The sequence below is a fragment of the Aulonocara stuartgranti genome (genome assembly GCF_965226115.1).
Source record: "Aulonocara stuartgranti genome assembly, chromosome: 19".
NCBI classification, from domain to species: Eukaryota; Metazoa; Chordata; class Actinopteri; order Cichliformes; family Cichlidae; genus Aulonocara; species Aulonocara stuartgranti.
This window is the reverse complement of record NC_138955.1, coordinates 17,955,881-17,979,896: the sequence shown is the minus strand read 5'-3', so window position 1 is coordinate 17,979,896 and position 24,016 is coordinate 17,955,881. Positions and strand designations below refer to the sequence as shown.

At 39.9% G+C, this 24,016-nt stretch overlaps 2 protein-coding genes across 6 annotated transcripts; one reads left to right on the top strand and one right to left on the bottom strand.

The window, feature by feature from the left end:
- Positions 1 to 1,770: 1,770 nt before the first annotated feature.
- eif4eb (eukaryotic translation initiation factor 4eb) lies at positions 1,771 to 11,840 on the bottom strand. 5 transcript variants are annotated; one of them, XM_082515194.1, is made up of 7 exons: positions 11,727 to 11,840; positions 10,834 to 10,937; positions 7,366 to 7,461; positions 7,178 to 7,241; positions 6,133 to 6,246; positions 2,347 to 2,486; positions 1,771 to 2,257 (listed from the first exon to the last, which is right to left on the bottom strand). In XM_082515194.1, exons 1-7 carry the CDS (start codon positions 11,742 to 11,744, stop codon positions 2,143 to 2,145), a joined length of 651 nt encoding a protein of 216 aa, XP_082371320.1. In that variant the 5' UTR covers positions 11,745 to 11,840; the 3' UTR covers positions 1,771 to 2,142. The 5 variants fall into 5 exon arrangements, with proteins under 5 accessions (XP_082371320.1, XP_082371317.1, XP_082371318.1 ...); XM_082515191.1 differs by lacking the exon at positions 11,727 to 11,840 and adding an exon at positions 11,471 to 11,676; XM_082515192.1 differs by lacking the exons at positions 7,366 to 7,461; positions 11,727 to 11,840 and adding an exon at positions 11,471 to 11,689.
- Positions 11,750 to 23,799, top strand: metap1 (methionyl aminopeptidase 1). The gene is made up of 11 exons (XM_082515190.1): positions 11,750 to 12,019; positions 13,181 to 13,232; positions 14,666 to 14,775; positions 15,650 to 15,710; positions 19,484 to 19,575; positions 19,668 to 19,751; positions 20,012 to 20,150; positions 20,830 to 20,961; positions 21,619 to 21,762; positions 21,847 to 21,912; positions 22,451 to 23,799. The coding sequence occupies exons 1-11, from the start codon at positions 11,828 to 11,830 to the stop codon at positions 22,615 to 22,617; spliced, it is 1,239 nt and encodes a 412-aa protein (XP_082371316.1). The 5' UTR covers positions 11,750 to 11,827; the 3' UTR covers positions 22,618 to 23,799.
- Positions 23,800 to 24,016: the final 217 nt, after the last annotated feature.

Sequence of the window (24,016 nt, the reverse complement as noted above, 5' to 3'; positions counted from 1 at the left end):
TTATCTGGTTATCACAGTCGTTAGAGCAAAGGATGGAGATGGTGGGAACACCATGTTACGGGGTGCAGAACCAACAACAGGTAAACTAAACTAAGGGAAAGAAAAACTGAGCCAAAAATGATCCACTCCAACTCACAGTTACATTTAAGGTAAAAGGTTATTCAGCGTAGCTCGAGAGGAAAACATACAACTCTCTCTACTTAAAATGAAATGTACAACACAATAGACCTCTTCAGCATGTGAAGACGTCTGAATGCTTTCTATAGCTGCTATACTGCAGCTGATAAGCAACTAATGGCAGCTGTGTTTAAAAGCTCAGTGCAGACTCCACACAGCACACTGAAGACGGACTGAAATCCATTATCTCCTGTTTAATCCCCCCTGTGTAGCTCCTCCATTAAGGCACCTCTGAGACACCGCAAATCTGAATTTGACAAAAGGAAATTAGGAAGATGTTTCTTACATTTTTAAAAAAAAAACTATTGGCCTCGATGCAGTATTAAAAGGCTGATCAATTCTTAGTGATTTCAGCTTTTGCAGAACATATTAAGACTCGGTCTGTTGGAATGGATTTCCAAAGGCTTATTAGACCTTACAGTCCCGTTGATCGATGACACTTAAAGCCCTTCAATTATGTTAGAACAAGTTTTAACCTTTGTCTTTATTTTTTCCTCCCAAATTTGCCAGTTGAAGCACATTTCAGACATTTTTTTATTCTAACTACCTGTTAATTCTGTTATTCATTTATTCTTTGAAAGATTTAATCACTTGAATCTGCCCCAAGGTCGTTTACTGTGGTTGTGTATAATCTTTACAATAGAATTTTTTTTTTTTAATTGCTGTATCTGATTTTTAAAGTTATTTAGCATTTTATTAGCATAGAAATCTTACATATTAGTTAAAAGTACAAAAATCTGTCAGGTTACTGTGGCATTTTGCTGCACTGGTGCAGACGAATTACTGATTCGAGGTATTTTGAAGCATCTGCTCTAAACAGAATACATTATTACATGTTTTACTTACTGTGTTTATCATGTAAGTGCATGCTTGTAAAGGATCTTACATGAATAAACAGCTGGGCTTTAAAGGTTACCACCAGAACTGCAGCAGGGACCTCATTAAAGAGCCACTTAAAACTTCATCAGATCAAGAAGGATCTACGTGTAGAAGCGTCGCCTGCTGCTTTATTAGAAGAACACCGAGAACGTGATGATATTTGTCACGGCGAAGTGACATTTGAAAGCTGCTCTGGTGGCAATGGAGTGACGCCGCGTTTCCCAAACTAATCTTTTCTCTCACAAGTGTTTTTTACTGACATTTTAAGGGATCTTAAAACGAGGGAGAGCCAGATTTCACACCAAGTGCTCTTTTCTTAAGTATAATCATATCTACATTAGTCTTTTTACTTTACGGCTGATCTGCCCGTCACTGCTGATAAGTCAACTTCAAAAAGTCAGTGTCCATCAATAGAGCATCACCACAAGTCAATTAGTAAAGCGTTTATAACAAGGAATGTACCACTTACAGAAAGCAACAAAATAATCCACAATTTAACAGTTAATAATTGCAAAACCAATGTTTTAATTATATTAACACTCAAATGAATATATGTCATGAAACACTTTAAAAAGGTGGATTACGTGCAATGGCTCAAGGCAAAAAAAAAGGAAAAAAAAAAAGCATAAAACGAAGGTCTAACATTCTAATAATATGCAAGCAAATTAATATAATAAATTAAAAGAGTTTAATGTCAATAAGGATTAGAGAAGAAAAAAAAAAAAAAATGATTACAGCCAAACCAACGATGCTGTAAAACAGGTGAGAAATATACATTTTCTGATTCCCTGCCATTCGCAAAATAAAAATATAAAATCAGAACGATTTTGTTTAGTACAAAATGAAGCACTCTAAATGACATCCACTATTAATACCTCTCATTATTAGTGTTTGTGGAAGTTTTTGCATTCATCTGTTTTCCATAGCATTTATAGTATAAGTTCCTGGGCAGGTTATGGCAACATTTGGCATGAACTCTTTATTTCCTTCCAGATTGCATTCCGCAGAGTCTTTTGCAGCAAAGTAAACATGTGCACCAACAACAAAATAAGACAAGAAAATGAAAAGAGGCACATAAGGGCTTTCTCAAACAACAAATTTGTTCTTGGTGGTTGAACCGCTTTTGGTAGCGGTGTCTGCATGAGACTGGTAACCAATAGTCATCTTCACGGGAAGCCCCAAGCGTTCCTTGTAAACTCTCCTGTTGAAATACGAAATGACAACGTAAGATGCTGAGGAGGCCTTCAGTGCTTAGAATACTTAAACAGACCGCGATCTGATCTGTCTCACCCTATGTGCGTTACAGCTTCGCGGTTCTCGTAGTCTGACGTCCAGACGGCTATTTTATCCCCTTTTGTGCGGACGTTGACCACGGCTCCGCAGACATCATCGCTGTAGTCGTCAAAGGCCTCTCCGACTAAGCACAGCAGCTGGTGAGAGGATGCAGAGGAAGAAAAGCTGTTGTCTTGACATAATGAATCACATCTTTATTTTGACAGCAACTTGAAATCCTCATTCTTTGCGACAAGAGAAAAGGCAGTGAGGTCGTTGAGGCTTGTCGTATTCATTACTGGGGAGCTGACATTTTTAAGGATTTCTGCTTTTTCAAAATCAGTGACACGACATAGTATTTGGTGGCATTTTACGCTGACATTATTATTTCCAAAGTTACTACTTAATCCTAGTGTGATATTTCAGCAGTATCTGAACACATTTTGTTCTGACACCTTCGATATCTTCAGACTGCCTCGGCCCTGTTTGAATGTGAAAAACTTCTGCAGCCGACCCAAAGCTTTAGTCACAAACCTGATCATCACACGAGCAGAACATTAAAGGGTTCTTGGTGTTTTTTCATTAACCGATCTTCTGATATTTCACTTCAGTTAAGTTCAGGATCAATGGCAGGTCAGAACAGGAAGAAATTTAGTAAGAATTTACTTTTACCTGAGTTGAGTTCTTCCAGCTTTGGAAGAAGAAATTGTTTTTATCCTATTAAATAAAATCGTAATGTGAATAACCCACTGATTCACCCTATATACTATAAGTGAATCCTATCCTATATATCAGTGGTTCTGAAACTGTGGTATGTGTACCACTGGTGGCACGTGGGCTCCCTCTAGTGATACGTGGGAAGTCTTCAAAGATTTTTTTTAAGATTAAATAATATACCATGTTCTGATTGAGGGATTTCTGAAAAATTAAAACGTACAGCTCTGCTATCACGTCCAACATAAATGAAGCCAGAAACCTAAACAGCAGTGACGTTTGTAGGGTTACTGAAGTTGGGCTAGCTGGTATATAATGATGTGCTATGTGGTGGCTAGCTACACAGCTATGGTTAGCATAACATAAACAAAGGCTACGTTCACACTGCAGGTCTTAATGCTCAATTCCGATTTTTTGATCAAATCCGATTTTTTTGTCTGCTCGTTCACACTACAAATAAAATGCGACAGCAAACGCGCTCTAGTGTGAACGCTCAAAGCGGCCCGCATGCGCAAATGAAGACGTCACACACAACGCGCTCTGTTTAGACCCAGAGCAAACAATATTGTTTGACTGATGGTCTTAATATAAAGACTTCGGACTTCACGTTTCCCAATTTTTGCTTTAAGTTATTTTGTTATTTACATAATAATGTAAATAACCTAATAATGATCCTTATTGCTGTTTTAGAGGAGCGGTGCTTCAAAGGATGGTTGCAGACATTTGTCAGAATCTGCAGATTATGCAGTACAAATAAAATGTTAACGTTTCTCCAACGTTGTCTTCCCAACAGTTTCACCGGATGGCCAGGAAGCGTTCGCGATGTCTTCTCTGGCGCTGATAATTGGCGTCTGTCTTGTGTCAGTGACGTAAAAGACGAATTTAATGCGACATGACCATCAAACAGCAGTCGCTTTCTGAAACATCGGATATGTATCGGATTCAGTACCACATACGAAAGTGACCCAGATCGGATGTGAAAATATCGGATTTGTGCCGTTCACACTGTCATACCATGATCGGATATGGGTCGCATAGCGTCAAAAAAAATCTGATTTGATGCGCTTTCGCCTGCAGTGTGAACGTAGCCAAAGTGAAGCTGGAGGATGAACGCTAACTTTTTTTCCACTCAATAAAAGTTAAATTGACGTATTGATGTAAACGGACCAAACTTCAGTCAGGAGAACAACTGAGATAATCCATCCACAATACGAGGTTTGTCATTAATATACTGCCGCATGACTGGGGTTTAGTGACATCGTAAGGTTTTAAAAACCGACCTTTGAATAGTGACGTTAAAAACCGAGACAGGCCGACAGTGATCACTGACTTATTTTCAGGGGCTTGTTGAGATTAAATAGAACAAGATACAAAGCTTTAAAACATGTTAAAAACATAACAGCCTTAATAAACTCAGAGTAGTTTGGACCCAGAAGCAGGTTTCATCATATCATCACTTAAAGATTGGATATCCCATCTGCTGTGGATGTTTTAATGCAGTACAGTTGTTATTTTTATCACTTGTCACATCCTGTTTATGACAGTTAAAATAAATAACATTCATATAAGAAAGAAAATTGTCTCGTGTAAACTGTATAGGGTGTTAAACAGGCCTATAGTACTGTACTTTAAAGTACCACCTTTATGACCGACATTAAGAGCCATATATTTTATGAGGTGGTACTTATTGTGAAAATTATGAGAACCACTGGTATATATAAATATATCCTACAGGATTTAAACTGCAAAAAAATTTAAAGATACAAAGAATGTTAATTTTAAAACTAGTATTTAAATATTTTTTATCTTACAAAGAAATTTAAAAATTGAATTTGGATCTCCGCTGGCCCTGATCCAGGCCTGTATAATATATAACAGGATCCTGTCAAATTTAATGACTAATGGAGAATATTCTTGCAAAACACATTTGCTGCTAACCACGAGCGATTGTGTGGGAGCCAGGTCTGAGATGGCTCTACTACGCTTTTCCCACAGATGCAGAGTCAGTGGTCCATCTACAATCTACAGGGGTGCTATGGCCAAAAAGCAGGCACGGACTTGGTAACCAAAAGAAGGCAGACTGAATGATGAAACAGTTTAAATATGTGGCTGTGTGCGGGGCTACTGCAAAAAAACTGCAGAAAAAAAATGCAGATGCTGTGCGCTGCAACTGGCTTCCCACTGAAATTACCCCAAATTTTATATTTTGTGGAGCTATGTGAGATTAGATCTTAAAACCTGCTGAAATGGCACCAAGGAAGAATCGGCTCTGCACTGCCAACAGCGCCATATAGGCAGTAGCCATTCATCAGGCGAGATTTAAAATGCTGCCTGGTTCTCGTTGATATTTAAACTCGTGAACTTTTACACCTAGGCGACGCCCTTCTTAAGTTATTGAAGTCACAAGATTATCTGAAAACGATCTCTGATGTTGACCTTGAGATTTGAATCTTAGTCACCTCAACCTCCAGGTCGACATCACTGAGATTCAAATTCACCAACATTTTAGTAGTTGCATCTATTGTATGAATTTTAAGACTATATGTCACCTTGTTCTCAGTTATCGCATTTAAAAACCTGCCTAGAAATAATATGTGGTAACTTGCTGATTGGTTGGCTGATTGTAGCGCTCACTGCTGCCCCAGGTGGCCATATGTATTAATTCAACACAGTATAAGTGTTCCAACATCCCGGTGATATTTTTTATAGCTTGTGAAAATGTTTTTCTTTTCTTTCCTGCATCTGTGCTGAGCATCGCTCGCTGTTAGCACCAAGCAAGCAAACCAATTTTCAATTGCTCTCATTTGACCAGGTTGTGATCTCAAACCTGCAGCTCAACACGCACTCACAGCAATCGCACATTTGCTGCCAAGAACATGAAATCAATCTGAGCTCGGTTCAGCTCTGAAAGATACGCTTAGTTGTAATCACCCCTTTCTGCAGGCAACAAGTGTAATGATAACATGGTGTAACTAATTATGGCTGCCAGCATGTAATAAATGTACTGCTTTGGGGAGAGGTTAGAGAAATGATTATTATTGTCACTGGTTTAAGCAATGGGATGAAGAGCACAAGCACAGTCAAACCTACAGTTTCCAGCCAGTAGCGGTCCAGGTCTAATCTCCTCTGCTGCTTGGTGAGTGTAACTAGCCAGCGCCCGCCACGCTTGTTCCTCTCATCCTCCCACATGGGTTCAATGCCATCCTGCAGCAATAGTTCAAATTGTCAGCACACATCCCGAGCAGCCTCTAAGAACGAGGTTTCAACGTTGCCTGCAAGCAATGTATCTTTCCCACAGTTAGGCATTATATGTTTGCGACGGAAAAACGAAAATATATCAAAAGTCAGCGTGTATACAGCGAGTGCTGAAACACCTTTTTCTTAAAGATTCACCTTCAACCTATTTCCAGATAGGTTTTTATTTCCCAGAAGATTTCCTTAATGTAAATTTGTACAGATGATGACTGATAATCACTGGTGTGATCCTCCATAAAGGCTTGAGTCCAGTACTCTTTTTCCACTTTAACTCATCCTCTCTCTCCTGGCTGTGAGCTGGCTTTTTCTTGTTTCCCTTCCCTCCAGCAATGATGCTGCTGTTTTTACTGGAACTCTTGTCTTGGCAGTTCAGTCAGGCATTGTTCTGTTTGCAGAAGCTTTATTTGTTTCTGTTCAGTGTTTGGACTACCACTGCCTTGAGGGGTATGATGTGGGCTGTGGGACAGACCCTCAAAGCAGTCAACTTCAGTACAGGAGTAACTGATATTGTTTTACAATGTCTAAAATAATAATAGGATATCAGTTTAAAACATTTAACTGATCTCTATTCCTGTACTTCAAATGTGGAAGAGGCCTCGGGCCTTTTATTTGCTTATTTAGTATCTCAAAACAACTAAAACTAGCACAAATGCCATATCTCATATCTATGTAAAGACATTTACCAGCTTAAAAAGATGCTATGTAGTTTTTTTTACATGTAACTTTGAGAATATTGGAAGACTTTTACTTAAAATACAGACTGTTAAAGAAGACACTGACAAGCAAAGGTCACTAAAAATCCCAATTTAATTAAATGTATGTGCATTTAAAGTCAACACTCACTGCTTTTGTCCAGAAAAGGTAAACGAATCAAACATACCTTGAAAAGTGAGTAATCACAGCCTGACATTAGGTTGCTTGACAACTGGATATGGTTGTAGAGACTGAAATAAAGACAGAAAAGCATTAATAAAATCCTATTTCACAACATATTATATAGTCAGGGTATCTCACAGCTTGTTTCTCAGTGAGAGCACAGAAGAATCCCAGACATTTATCGTTCCTTACGCCCAGAAATCTTCAACTGTGTCAAATTTAGAGATGAGTCGCAGGTTGGCCTGCCATGTTTTGCTCTTGTCATTCTTGAAGAACCACAGAGACCATCTGTTGTTTTAAGCAGAAAACAAAAATTTGCATAAATATAATAGGCCTATTATTACACACACACAATGTAAACAAAGGCAAACAGAACTTCTGGGCAAATGAGCAACGTATGGATGCACGAGATGCAGATGATGCTTGTCCCAAATGCTCAACACTAAACTCTCTAATAACTCAGCAACAGGCTGGCAAAAAAATTAAACTAATAAAGAATTAAAGCAGACAGACTCCCACAGTCCAAATATGAGCCAAATAAGGTCTGAATAATAAGCCAAATATCTTCAGCTGTACTAAATCCACAGAGCAGAGTGTTTGATGAGCAATTAGAACGTTGTGTGAATTTTTCTAGTGAACCTGTTTATCAGACATTTGAATGTTTAGTTATAGGCCATGATCTAAGGCCACATACATTACACGATCCCTCTCATGGACTTCAACAGGCTCAATCACCCTTTGACCCTGAAAACAATGTGGGAGTTAAGAAAACTGAGAAATGCACATCACTGTCAATACAAATAACATTAATCCGTTTCAGATGCTTTATGCCACTGTCAATATTTTGGGATATTTAGCCATTAGCATTTACCTTCTCATCAAAATGAGCTGTGAGACACCACTAAAGTGTTTAGGAGCCAACTTTTCTTTTAGCTGACTGGATCTCAGTCGAGTTTGGCTTTTATATTTGACCCTTTTGGACATAAAGACCCTTGTGGAATTTAAATATGCATAAAATATTCATTCACGGCTTATTTGTATTCAGCACAGAAGGTACTTGGAAAGTATCCAAGTATGGATTGAGAGGAAAAACACTGAACCCCCCTGGACAGGTCACCACGCCATCACAGACAATCACAGTCTTACTGTGGGGAAATAAAAAAAGGCTTGAATCCGACGCTCTGCATGCATAAATACATGGATACAGGTACAATTTAATAAAACTCATATATATAGAGTTATATATGAGTTTTTCCATTTTATCAATGAATCATCCAGATTTTAATTAAGAAAATGCAATCAATTATATTTACTGTCACATACTGTGTATTTACCAGGTTACCAGGTAACCTGTCTACAGGTTAGGGGGTAATTTAAGACCAAACTTGTGATGAAATGCACAACAAAAGTCCAAATGTGCATATTAATACAATAAGAAGATGAATAATCTTGTTCTGAGACTTAGACAACTGGCTGTGGAACCCCACGACCCCATCAGAATCAGCTGGTTTTCTTGGTACGGTAACTTTAACAACTATCCAGTGAAGTCATACAAAGTAAGTCCATGGTGGTGGGGTGAAATCTGGCATTTTAAGTCACCTAACTTTTCCCAGTCTTTTGATCCTTTAGAATTCCTACGTGAGCTACGCACATTAAATTTTCAGTGATGGAAAAACACAAGCTTAAGCTCTGTTAAAAATCTGTAAATAATTTACACCCACTCAAAGTGTCACAATCTAAAGTCAAAATCTTACCTTTTTATTACTTTTTTTCTTTAAATAATGAACTTTGAACATCAATATCATGGGATATACCACTTTAATCAGCAAAGCAGCATCAATTTAATGTCCGGCGCTTGTACGCTGGATGTTTTAACTGTTTCATACTAGACTGATCCCCAGCTCCTCCAGTCTGCATGTCAAAGTGTTTCTTGGGAAAGATACTGAAGCACAAATTACCCTGATCCATCCATCAGTGTGTGTATGAGTGTGATCGTTAGAACACGCTGACAGGCATAGTATAAAGCACTGCTTTGAGTTCTCACTTGGAGTAAAAATGCGATACATAAGCCAGTCCTTTTACCATTTAATAATTAAATGGAGAAAACCCGAAAAGGTGCTTTACAGTTTGATCTTTCCTTTTCCAAAGATGGAGGTTTCTGTGAGATTTTCCACGAGTGTACTGCAGCCCTGGGCCTGCAGGGCCAAAACTGATCCCCAGCCTAAGCACTGGGTACTCTTGCATTTAACAGAAGCCACAACTGTTACATCAGCTCATCTAACTGTCCTGCTGTTACCATTTTTTGTACATATAAACTCAGCATGAAAGTAAATGACAAACAATGATTTAATGATGCGGTTCCACTGCATTATCTAATTGTGTGTTTGGTGGGGGTTGAGTGGGACAGAGTCATATGATCTGGAAATCCTAGCTGTGCGATATCAATGAAAACACTGAAGATCCATCAAAAACACATTTGAGATAACTTCATATTTTAATTATTAAATGTGTATTTATGACATTTTATGACTGCCAAGTCTGTTAGACACTGTCTTCAATCAAGATGAAAATTGGTTTAACTCATCAAAATCTATCTTGGAAACAAAACACATTTGCATTTGTTCTTCTATTTATGTTTCTATCATGCAGACAAATTGTGTAAATGGCTCCTCTTCCTCCCGTAAACACAGCACTCATTGTTTTCAGTGAGTGGTCAATTCATGTCTCTCTTTCACTTCTGCATGAGCGGCTGCTTCGGCCATGAGGAGAAACGGTCATTCAGTTCTCGAACTGAGCCTTGTGATCAAACATGAGTCTGACACAGGTCACCAGTCTTTTCTCTGGAGTTTGATGCACTTTTCATCTTGACATTTATCCACTCCCACACACAAGCGGTCGCTCTTACTGACCGTGATAAGATGCTGGCATGTCCTATGTGAATGGCAACTGAAATGCTTTTGTTTTGTTTTGCCTCCAAAGCACAATTTTCAAGCCACTTAGACAAAAATTACTTTAATTCCGTTGAATTAAACCAAAGCCTGCCTAATTGCTATTCTAAAAATAGTAATTAAGGCTTTATTATACAATTTTAAACTTTAATAACAGTCTTTGCATAACAACAAACAGTTATGCAAAGCAAGGAGGCGAACAAACTATCAGACTTTTTGACTTCAGCTGATAAGCAGTACTGATTTACAGGCCTATAAACACATCACACAGATGACTCACACACACTGGACACGATTTGGTAATAGGAAGTGAGGCAACAATTATATATATATTATTTGGGCCTTAACAGACAAGCCATACTATTAATTACTATTCAATAATGTGATAACAAGTGTTGGCATAAAATAATTTAAACGAGTAATTCTGATCTTTGGTTTTTATCTGGAGAGATAAAGAAATTTTGAGACTGTGGGAGTTTTTAAGACGTTTTCAGAAATCTTTGTGGGGGCATTCAACAGGTTTTCTAGGTTTTTTCTTTTTTTAGTATATAAACATGCAGGTTTTATGTACTGGTAACCACTGAAATTAAAGTTAATTTAAATAACGCTGTAGAACAGCTCATCAAATAAACGTCCTGAGGTGTTACCAAAAGTGTCATGACTTGCTTGAAGGAAAACTTTGGGTCGCTTTACATAAACCTGCGGTCTCTACCTGTTCTGGAGCGGGTGTTTGATGTAGGCCTCTGGGCTCACAATCTCCTGTCCGGTCTGCTCAGCTCCATCTTCATCAGGCTGGGAAGGACTTGGGTTAGTTTCCTAAAAAAAATAGATGGAGGCTCAACACTAATATAAGGTATACAATAAAACTGAAAACAACATGTTTGAGTTCTGGTTTTTCCTCTTGTTTACTTGTTTCCACTAGTAGAAGTCCCATTTTTAAAAAAAGAAACTGATATTATAGCCTAAAACGAAACTTAGATCGACTTAAATTCCGTGACGGAAGCAGATGTTTACGGAATCCATTACGAACATCTGGAACACATTTCACTATGATGCGAGACAAAGACTAACTAATATTAACTATAAAATTACTTAATACAAATAAGGAATCCCCTCTGTGCTTCTACATCATTTACCTCAGCTTACAGCACTGCTAACGGCGGACCGCAGAGGTCATGTGTCGAACCATTCTGACAGCTGGATTTTTATTTACATAAAGTCCTCCTCGGATATAAGGTATGATTTCACGTGCCTCTAATAAACACATATTTCTTGGAGGTTCACTTCACCGCTGCGCAATGTCCGTCACTAAAAGTGACTGGTTTTCAGGTGAGAGTTAATGTGCTTGCCTCGATTGGTAGCAGTAACGTCAGCTTGAAAGTTGGGAGATTTCCACACACAAGCATTCCTGTTTTACGCCTCGCTCGTGGCACCCAAGACAAATTTGAAGTACTCAAAACAACACGTGCGGCCCCAACAACGCTCATTAAGCATTTACGGGCTAACGTTAAGAGTTGTACGTGAAGTTTACGGTTGACACCGCCCTGTAATCGAAGCGAGAAGACCCTCATATGTTTTCATGTGTTCTTTACAGAAAGTACTCACCGGTTCGGCGGTCGCCATCTTACAATTCTCTGTTAGGAAAGTTTCTGTTGATTGGACCGAACTATGCAACGTGACGGTCCCGCTGCGGACATGCGCCGTGCATGCAGCTGCCACTGGCTGGCTGCGCCGGCTGGCTGCTTGTCGTCGACTCCACCCCTTGTGCAGACGGAGCAGGCATGGCGAGCACCGAGGCTAGAAGGGAGTGTGAGACAGAGGGCTGCAGTAAGGACGCCAAACTTCAGTGCCCCACATGTATCAAGCTTGGTATTCAAGGTTCCTATTTCTGCTCGCAGGTACTTCTGCTTTCCCGGTTTGTCTGCTTTAAATGTGAGCTGGTGCCGCGTGCCGGGGCCCTCTGTTTTATCACGAGGTTGCTAACTGACAAGCTAGGTAGCTGTGTGTACGTGAATCTATTGGTAAAGCGCAACTTTTTGTGAACGTTGCGGATGCTTATTAGTTGTATAGTGGCACACAGACTGGTGGCGATAAATAATGCAACCAGTGATTGTAACTGGTGCTACCTGCTAACCACCAGGCCGAGGGCAAACGCTTAGCTAGCTAACTTATGGCTAAAATGAGTCATGTAACGACCCTGGTCAAAATAATAGCTGTGGCCAATTGGTGTTAAGTTGTCTAACGTAAAACGGTTTATGAAGTCATATTTATTGTGTAGGAATCACATAAAGTGATGCAGTATGTTGCACACACTTGCATTTGAGTTGTAAAGTGATATGTCACGCAACTCTAGCCCGACAGATCATCCTGGTTCTTTGGTTCCCACGAGACCAAACATCTGTAGGAAATGTGTCATTTTAAAGATGGAGTGTTTATGCGTTGGGTCTCCTACTTGGCTGGAAATCAGAAGAGCTACATGTAGTATGCAAACACATTTCTTTCAGAAGTTTGGCAGCTTAGAGTAGTGACAAGCACATTGGTACGCCACTTGTGTTTTAATTACCAGTTATACCACGTGGATATTTCCTTTGTAGCTGCATACACTGGATTAGAATGATCAGTAGAATTTTGAGTAAAATCTCTCAAGATTTCTTTGAAAAGCTAAAAAAGCTTTGAAAATATAAATAGTTAGTAATAAACACTGTCAGCAACACGATCTTGTAGTGCAAAGGTATTTGACCCTAAAGGGCTCTGCTGTGAGTGCAGTTTTGGTTCTGCTGCCAGACTCTGCTTTCCACTCCGTGCCATTAACTGTCCACGCTGATTTATAGGCCTTGATGGTTTCTGTTTGCAAATCAGCGAATAAGATGACCTTTACCGATGGCAGCAGGCCATCCTTTTTCTGCTATTTCTCAAAGTAAAGTAACCCAAATTTCAGTTGTAGCTGACTATAATTGGGTTATATGGTTGTGATCACGTGTGAATGTTGCATATTGTTGATATGGACTTCACTGAAAAATTTGTGCTGTAACAGTAATGATAATAATTTTTCTTTGCAGGAATGTTTTAAAGGAAGCTGGGCATCTCACAAGTTGCTGCACAAAAAAGCAAGTAGGTGCAATTGGGCACTGTCTACCACTGTGCTATCATGATGCTTAGCTTATATGACGTAACACTATAATCATAAAATGAGACTAACAAAAAGAAACACATTTATAATAATAACAGACTATACTAACTACATTCAAATATGGTCCTGTAATATCCTAGCTGCAACTAAACCCGGAAAACCGAAAAGTGTAAATATATCACTGCACTGCAAGTGATCACACCATAACTTTGAAAACACTGCAGTCAGTGCAGACATGGGTACACACACTACAAACAAGTACTGTTAAGAATTTAGAGCTATACATTACATACTGTGGATTGAAACAAGGAAGTGGCACAAAACAAACTAATGAGGTTTTCTAAAAATGGAAATAAAAAGTTATTTAGTCCTTACAAGATGCAGTAACTACTGCTACTACTAAAATGAAAGCTACAAGGAAATCAAAAAGGACAGTGGGACAAGGTCAAATTAGTGACTGCAAAAACCAGACAATTCCAACACAAAATAAAAACCACTATTTGATAACCATAATTTGAAACAGGTCTGAACCAAAAGAAACCTAAAACTAAAAAATGCTGATTATACCCGCTGCATCGCTAATTTTCCCACGTACATGAAATCTAAGTCTCAGCAAATTCATTCATCAAACTCGTAACCACACTGAAGCGTGACTGTCAAAAGAAACACCCGCATGGCAAGATGACCCAACTCTAAGGCTACGTCCACACTAATGTGTTTTCTCTCCGTTTTGGCCTCCCGTCCACACTGAGACGGCGTTTTCCTCAAGGAAAAACACAGCGTCTTGAAAACGCATACATTTCAAAACTGAGCTGCCCCCTCGCAGTGTGGATGCTCATAAACGCAGACGTCCTAAAATGATGATGCATTTTAGTCATGTGATGCAGTCATGTGACCAATTAAACAAAGATAGCTGAGTGCATTGCACAGCAGTTGTTTTGATTGGTCTCAATTTTGACAGACCTAAAAAAGATTAATATAAGTTTGTACATGCTCCTGTTAGCTTTTCTTCAAATTCTTTAATTTTCACTCGCTTTTGCGCAGGACTGGAATGTAAGTGATTTCGGTCGTTTCAATGTGAACGCACAACTCTGTGAAAACGACTGAAAACACTAGTGTGGACGCAGAGCATTTTCAGACGAAAACGCCGTTTTCAAATCTATCCGGGCTAGTGTGGACGTAGCCTAAGGCAGCACATATCCATTACCACAGATCAAAATCATTCACAGCTTCCTTTTAAGACTCCTCTGTCAATCAAATTGCAGTTCAGAAAGCTGAGAGGTGGCACCCCTTACATATGCGTGTCCTTTTAGAGTCACGAGTTGGTGAAACTTCTTTCTGTACTTTGTGCCAGATGATTCAGACACCCTGTGAGTTGTTTTATGTGTATGTTGTATATTCTTTTGTATTTTAGAGGAAGAGAAGAACCAAAATGAATCTAAGAACTGTGTGGAGAAGGAGATCAACACAGACCCATGGCCAGGGTACCGCTACACAGGAAAACTACGCCCTCACTACCCTCTGGTAAGTAATGAAAAATGAACGGGCAGGCAGAACAGCTACAGTCCACTATATAGGACTGCATTAACCTGCACTAGCCAAACAAACTGGACTTTGGGGATCAAACATGGCATGGTATGGATAGCCCAGCTTCAGTACACTACTAAGCCTAGTTGATGGTCATTGCATTGGTTATTGCGTGTAAAGTTGTCTTGCTGACAAGATAAACTAGGTGTACACATAAAAGGTGAAGTGAAATGACATTGAGTTATCTACATGTAATAAAATCATCCCAACAAGTATTTCACAGATTGTAACAGATCAGGGGAATAAACGAAGCCAACAGGAAAAGCATCATCTGAACTTTTCAGTCGTGTCATCTCACTTGGCTGCAGTTTGTGTGAAAAACTATTGCCAACATACAGACAAAAGCTGTTGGATTAGGACATCTGAGAATCTAGACACTGCTGATCCTTTGCTGCTAGCTTCCCGTGAGATGTGTTAGGTCTCCTGGTACCACTGCTACTGATGCGAGGTGTAGTAAATGCACATAAAGCCAGAATTAAACTGAATACATCAGTACGTTGACACTGATATCCGGTCCAGCTTTTTGAATCAGGATCAGACTAATATCCGACTAATGTCAGAACGGTGCATCAAAAAAAAAAAGGGCTGGTGGTGGTGGGGTGCATTGGATTTATAACACAGCATGAAACAGGTACAAGCTCAAGCATAAAGATAAGAATCATCTTATGGTATTTACCTTATTCAAATGAATGGAAATCAAACAGACACTAAAAGGAAATACTACATTTTGTTACTTGCTTCAAGGATTCTCTTATATAAACACTGACACGCTGAGTTAACCTGTCTGTCTTTCTTCTGGCCTTCTCTGTAGACTCCCATGAGACCTGTGCCAGGTGACATCCAAAGACCTGACTATGCTGATCATCCCAGAGGTAACCCGATCTCTTTCTGTTCCAGCAGAAGTGATCTTTTTATTTATTTATTCATTTTAAGCTTTAAATCCTTTTTGGCATGTCACACTGTGCAGGAAAGTGCAGTTCATCAGAGGTACTGTGTACAAGTAAGAGGATTCATTCAGGGCTTTCATACTTTTGATAAATCAGAAATCAACCCTAGCTCAAATTGGGGCATGGGACATGATGAGCATAAGCTGTGGTGTCTTGGTATAAAATGAAAATATTACAATATTTAACCTGACTTTGACCTGCATAACTGATGGGTTCATTGGTATTTTAGTGGCAAATAAGTTACTAATATGTCATTTCGTAAGTATGTGTTGACATCAGCTAAGTGGGGGAAAAAGTCCAGACCACATTCATTATTACCACAATAAATGAGTTAGAAACTAATGGCACAGATTTAGTAACGCATGCATGAGCATTGAGAGCTACCTGTTGAAGGCCCGTCTCTGTCTCTGTCTGAACAATGCACTCATCCATGCATGCATGTTCTGCCATTTTTGCATGAATGCACAGATAAGCTGATACGTCTTGTGCTGTCAGCTAAAGATCTGTACACACAGAGGATAGTCTGAACAGGCGGGTAATGAAGAGCCACATCAGCAAGTTTTGTGCTATAATTGAAATTCAGCAGTTTATCGAGATATTTGTCACCTGTTCATTTTTAAATTTGCTTAAGTGGGCATATTTAATATGGTGAGGCAACTGTGCCGCGTTCAGCCACAACAACCAGTTTACGATTGAGCTCATGCATTAGAATTAATATCACATGGTTTATATTCAGATGCAGAATTAGATGTGTGCTCACTGTTTGTCCAGGATTATGTTTGCTTACTTGTTTCTAGTCTTTTCAAGTCCACTCAAAGGATAAATTCACATATGAGCCTCTACGTTCTTTTTCTTACATCATGGGCAGAACACATTTTACATTACATGCTGTAGCTACTTAGTAACCTTATTGTACAGATGTGGTTGGGCACAGACCATTTGATTTGTGCATCATTTTCAACTTCTAATGATGAAATTCATGTTACTCACAAGTAGACCCTACTCGCTGACAAGAAATATGTAATCCTGCAGTTACACGTGGAGTTGAGTTGACTCAGTGAGTATCAGCCTGAGATACAATGGCTATACTCTCATTCTGTATTGCTTCTGTCCTTGCTCTTTAAAAGATTTTCCTTGTTGGTGTAAGTCTGATTCCTAAACCATTTCCTAAAGTCCATCTCCAGACTCTAACCTTATTTTTAGCTGATGGTGTTGTTTAGCCTTTCCAACATACTGACTTCATCAGGATTTTAAGAGTGGGGTGGAACAGAGGAGCAGCTCATCATGATTTGCTGTGTTGCTCAGTAGTCACTCCTTAGGGGTGCTGAAAAAGTGTGGACTAAACCTTTAAACATTCACTGATAGATTAATCGTTTCTTCTCCCACAGCGCTCACTGGACTGTTTTTAAATCCAGAACCTGATATTTCTTGTTATGATCTTGTCAAGATCAATCAGTAAATCTGGATTTAAATGTATCTACATGGGCAAAGTATTGTGCTTAGTGCAGCTCGTTTTAAAGCTGCTGCATACAGTATATGGATATAATTTCACAGTTCAGCTTTTGGAGATGTAGCACTTTGAAATCAGTGAATAACATGTAGGCACATCTGTACTGATGCCTTTTATTTCTAAGCTGGTGTTTCAAACCGGACTTGAATAGTCTTCTTTCTAATGTTCCTGTAATATCTCACGGTGATCTCTCTCCCTCGTTGGTGTTGGATTTATTGCAGGGAAAAGTCAACCTGCTGACAGCTCTGCTGTCACGCTGTGTTTTTTTATCACCAGTTTGTTTCTTTTATGTAAATTATCACAAGCTGAGATTACTCTAACCTGCCTTATTTTACATTTATTTCTCTGGGCAAGTCATTCTTTTTTTGCAGCCATGGCAACCTCTGCATCCGTGTCATCTGACTGCATAGATCCACACTCAGGTAGTCATGGTTACAGTCTCCTTTCATTCTCCTGTGGTGCCAATTCGGGGAGTGAAGTACAATTGATTCAGGACAGTGTTTCAATGGATTTAAATTATTCTTTAATAACTCAAATGTGGACAGTGAGCATCTTCAAATCAGCCGGTACACATCAACTAGCTGCACATTCCAAAGGAAAAGGCCGAAAAATTCCTGATAGAGGCCTCTTATTAGTTCAGGCTCGGTCCCGCTTCAGGGCTGAACACAAGCATTTTCAGCAGTGATTTTCATTCTGAAAACATAATGTACACACGTTCCTTTTGTCATACTTCGCTTCTTCTCAGAACAGGTGTATCAAAGTGTTAGTAAGTCCAATTGATTTCCATTGTCACACTGTGGCCTCTTCAGGTCAAAAGGACACCAGCATTTGATTCAAACACTAATCTGTCTCATGTCTGTGTTGCTAGGCAACTGTTCACGTTCATCCAGCATTCATCTGGTCGAGTTAATAAATTATGGACCAGCGAATTATTGATGACACGGGTGCTTTGACCAATAGATATTTGTATGCACTTTGCAGTCCAATTAAAATGCTGGGCTCTTGTTGGATCGGTCGTTACCAAGCTGACCTGCTGCACTGAGACCTGCACTTTTGTTGTTCTCCATATAACAGAAGCTGCCGAGCTTTGTTCTTCTGAGCCGACGGTGTGAGTGTCATTAGAGCCTGCCTCTGCTCAGGTGCTGAAGCTGTAGTGTAGTCTTTATAGGAGTGGCTAGTTATTCATAGCAGCACAAGATGCTTGTTAGATGTTTAGGGCTGAAGCTGGCAAAATATCAAAACAGTTCAGCTTGATATGCACTCATGACTCTTTATTAAGAACACCAGTGCAAACTAATAGACAGACTGCAATCTGATGCAATTCTACTTTTACACTTGTGATTTTTGTTGATATTGTGAGAAAGATGGTTTGGTTTTGTACTGGATTTAAATATACTATCGGTCCTCATGATCATACATGAGGTCATACCTGAGGTGAGTTTATTTTTCAGATTTATACTGCTGTACAAGCAGTAAAAAATTAAACATCACAAGGATTTCACATTAAAAGTACCAAAACTAAACCAGGTGGCACTCCTGTGCTACCATCAGTAGTTCTATTCCTCTGACATATCAAAAACAACGTTCATGTCCTAAAACAAGGAATACCTGTTTGTAGTGATTAAACTTTTCTCATGAGAGCGCACCCTGGGCTTAGACTTTAGCCATGGCTTTCTGAGAGTAGATTTGCCTTCTGCTATAGAGAGTAGTGTTTTATTTATTTTTCCAGATGTTCCCTGTTCTTACACAGTGGTTTTTACTGAAACTAAATCACTGTTTTCTGATGGTCTAGAGGTGGATTAATTGTGTACTGTAACTTGTTGAAGCTGCGAGGAGTCAGAGACAACTGAAGGTAAAGCTCATAGGACAGTATGGGTTAACATGATTGCCTTTAAGTATCTATATTCTTGCATGGGGTAATAGTTACAGTTGCACCAATTGCAGTGTAACTGTTAAAATTATAGTATGAATGACAATGCCTTCTCAGTAACAGATGATTTATTTAGTTGTCACTTGTGATGGAAAAACAAAATCAATCAGGAGAATGTAAATCCAGCAGTGACAGTCTGGAAATTGATAGACTGACAGCAGCTGCTATTGCAAGATCCTGGCTGAATGAGCTCATCAGTTTCACTGAGTATTGACGTGTGAGTGATGCCAGTTGTCTGTCCTTGTTTCCGTCCCGTAGGGATGTCTGAGTCCGAGCAGTTCTTGAAGGGGACGTCACAGATCAAGACTCTTTACCCCGAGGACATTGAGGGCATGAGAGTTGTATGCAAGGTAGCAATCAGTATTGACTGTCTGCTTTCAAGGCGTGCATTTCTAGCTTACCTTTTATTGCAGTGCGATTTTGACATGTGTGCTATTTGCAGCTGGCAAGAGAAGTTCTGGACATTGCAGCCGTGATGGTGAAACCAGGCGTTACAACAGAAGAAATTGACCACGCCGTACATCTGGTGCGTTGTTTTGAAACAAGACACAATGCCTCATTTTTGGATCCACTAAACACAAACTCGCATTATGGCTCATTATAGTTCATCCACATGTCAGCGCCAGGCATGTAAGCAACGTAAGCACTTAGGTTTGAACTGTTAAATATATCAAATGAACTCCTTTAAAATGGATTATTGATCTTCGATATTTGTCATACATTTACATTTGTACTCTGTTGTTGCACTGCTGCCATCTCTGTAACATACACACTTTGTCCCGACAGGCCTGTTTAGCAAGGAACTGCTACCCCTCCCCTCTCAACTACTACAATTTTCCCAAATCCTGCTGCACATCTGTTAACGAAGTCATCTGCCATGGCATCCCAGACAGAAGACCCCTGCAAGAAGGAGATATCCTCAATGGTGCGTTCACTGCCTCACATGTCTTCTCTTATCTGTTCCTGCTTTACTGCCATCGTGTGCTTTAATCTCCAGGGAACTTTAATACTACAGTGTTTAAAAATGTATTCATATTCCCAATGTCTAGCAAAGTCCTGTGAATGCTTGAGTTTGTATACTGGTAAATGTTTGAGGTGAGGGGGGGAAGGGGAATTGGGATGACAAATGATTGTACCGAGATCCCGAAATGGTATCAGCAGGAGTTTGGCCAATTTTAGCCTCTTTATGAATATTTCTGCTAAGGCGACGTCTTCTATCCGCCACTCCCCTCAGAGCGTCTGATGGAGTACTTGCCAACAACTCATCTCTCGCTGCGTGGCCCAACAAGACAAATAGTTTCATTAACCTCTACCAGTGGGGCTTTGCCAGTCAGATTCTCTGCTGTCTATATTTTTCCTCAAGTGGGGAAAAGTCCCAGTTTGCAAACTGGCACTTCCAATTTTATCAGCAATTTTTTAATAAAAGGATATTTTGTATTGCCTTGCAAATGGATACGTGTTTTCTGAAAACTTGCTAGCGCCTGTTATTAACTGCTCTTGGCAGGTCATTCATAATATTGCTCCCTTTGTGTTAAACATAAAAGAATTCAGTTTGTCATCCGATACAATGGTCCTGACATATTTGTCTTCCCACGCTCACGCAGTGGACATCACTGTGTACCACAATGGTTTCCATGGCGACCTCAACGAAACCTTCTTTGTTGGAGAGGTGGACGAAGGAGCAAAGAAACTGGTTCAGACTACGTATGAATGCCTTATGCAAGCCATTGATTCTGGTAGGCTCACTTTCTGTCTTTCTAACATTTTACAGTGATGGTGGTGTTTTGTGTTGATGTGATGGACGTTATGTTATCTACCCTTGTTTAATCAAAGACACAGCTTTGGCTAAATCAGCCAGTATTAGCTTATTGGGATTATTGGTATCAATATATTGAGGTCATTGAATAACAAGAATTAGCAGAGTTCGGCCACCAGAGAGCACTTACATTTCAGAGCAAGTCGAAATTGATGGGTCATTCCTCAGTGACCCATCAGTTTGTGAACTGCAATCCTTAAAGTGGCCAGGATGTTGCAAATTCTGATTATCTACATGTGCAGGGCAACTGGGATGCACCATCTGCTGAGGAACATCATGCATTATGGAAGATTATCAGTTAATCACATTTTATTTTCTGGTCTGCGCAATAAAAATAAAAGCAGATCCTCTTTTCCCACAGCCTCTTCAGAGGTCTTGTTTTGTCCAGTTAATAGTCAAAGATATTCAATTGACTGCTGAAGGCAAACTCAACATTACCTTTGTAAACCTGAAATAGGAAAATACTTTACATTTTGAAACATTGACGTAGAAACAACATCGTTTTCCATGTCAAATAGTTACATTAGTGTGTGTGGTTCAGGAAATAAACTAAGCCCTGTGTTGTTTGCTTCCTCAGTGAAGCCTGGCATTCGCTACAGAGAGCTGGGTAACATCATCCAGAAGCACGCTCAGGCCAACGGCTTCTCCGTGGTGCGCAGCTACTGCGGCCACGGCATCCACAGACTTTTCCACACGGCTCCCAATGTGCCGCACTATGCCAGTGAGTAACTCCCACGGTTAGCGCTGAATGTGTTAGCATTAATTACTCAAAAGTGCATGATTTATGTTCTCCTTAATTTCCCAGAAAACAAAGCAGTTGGTGTTATGAAGCCTGGCCATGTGTTCACCATTGAGCCCATGATATGTGAAGGTGAGTGTAACCTTTGTATGAATAATAATCTTTACAGAAATAGATCAAATGAATATGTTAGAAAACTGCCTTAATTAGACTATTTGCAAACTACATAGTTCAAGCGACTAAAACTAGAATACTATGTCAAGTTAAACATTGGAATTCTTGTTTCTTTTTGCAGCTTTATTGCAGTGTAGTTCTCATAATACACCATAAATGGTGTTTTGCTTGGTTTTTAGGAACAGAAGCCTTTGAAGAAACCAAATTGTTTTATCTAATCAGCTCATCCTAAAGCAAAATGACCAAGTTGCCTTCAGAAATCACCTTCACAGTCGAGCATATACTGAGCAAAGCTGAGACTATTAACAGGTTCTTACAGGGTAAAATTGTGTAAAGCCAGGCTCCAAAATGGGTCATTACACTTTAAAACCTTTAACTATCTCACAGGTAAACAGTGAGTCATTGCATAGCTCAGAGGCTTTGTTTTGTCGACTTTGCTAAATTGACTTTGTGTAAGCCAAAGTCAGAAATCGTGTGCGTGTGTGTAATGTCTCAGGTGGCTGGCAAGATGAGACGTGGCCAGACGGCTGGACGGCGGTGACCAGAGATGGGAAGCGCTCGGCTCAGTTCGAACACACCCTGCTGGTGACGGAAACCGGCTGCGAGATCCTCACCCGCCGTCTGGAAGACAACGGACGCGCTCATTTCCTCAGCCAAATGTAGACCGGACAGAAACGCACCAAGGACTGGACTTACCAAACACACACACACACACACACACACACACACACACACACACACACACACACACACACACACACACACCCTCAGCACTTCTGCAGCTCACACACAGCACATTGAAAAATCATGAGGCACCGCTCGTGGAGCTCTCATGGCTTTCTGAATTAAATATCGGTTCCTCAAAGTAAATGGAAGTACTTGAATGTGTCTTATATCAAATGTGGATTACTTTATTAGTGAAAACTGTATCCTCTGGAGGAAATATAAAAGTATTTATGAGATTTGGTTTTGCTTAGTGGACAGGATTGATAGGCTCGTTTTCACCTCTGGGTCTTGTCATGCCCAGAGCTGTCACAGGCTGTCTAGTTGTTGTTGTCAGTGGTGGGTGGAGCTCAGGGCAAATTCAACTAGTACACCATGCTTTGCTTCTGTTTTTTTTTCCCCCCAACCTCTGCTAACTTAATCACATGTCATATAAATTTACCGGTTGTGGAGTGAGGAGAACCAGCAATACTAGAGAGCAGAGTCCACAGAACACCAACAAGCAACTTAAAATTTAGGCTTATCAAATTCAAGTTGGGCAACTAAGGCAGGTTCACGGCCAGAGAGCTAAAGGAAACAATTGGTATTGAGTTGATTTACTGTTTAATGAAAGACGAGGCTGATTAGCTGACTACACTATGTCATCGTCTCATTCACCTGTTGACGTGTCCAGTACAAGTGCTGTAACCTAATTGTTATGTCTTGAATGTGGCTATTATTAGCGCTCATCCGGTGAGGAAATGGGCAACGGTTGCTAGGAGAATTGTGACGTAGCCTCAAGAGCATCTGTGCGGTTGTCCAGAAAGACAATAAAGACCCTGAACCTCAAAGTGCTGGACTTTTTGGCCCTGCTTTGAGAAGTACTTTGGTGTCTCATGTTTTCAATAGCCCGGTTGTAGCAAATTAAAATGTGAATCTAGAAATTGAAACTAGCCAGCTATCTCCATCGGTGGCTCCCCTCTCCTTTTACTCTGCAGTAGTCACCATTCATCTCGATGACGGGATTTTCCTCGTGCAAGAAGCAGCATTCGGTATTTCTGTATTTTCAGAGGACTAATGTGATCAGAGTTTCTCTGCCATCTTTGTATTTCTTCTAATGGAGTAATAAATGACTCTTCTGTAGCTGTGTGTGGGTGAGTTTGTCCTTCAGTAGACTGCAAATGAAAATCCCAAAAGTGGCTTAATTTAGCAGCCTTTTATTAATGGAAGTGACAGTTTGGGTTCTTCTCAGCCGTAATGCCTTTTTAAACTCAGAGGAGGGCAGTGATGATCATTAAAGTTTTGATTTTTGACTCTGTTTACTCCCGTGTTACACAATGTCATCATTTTTAGTGCATTT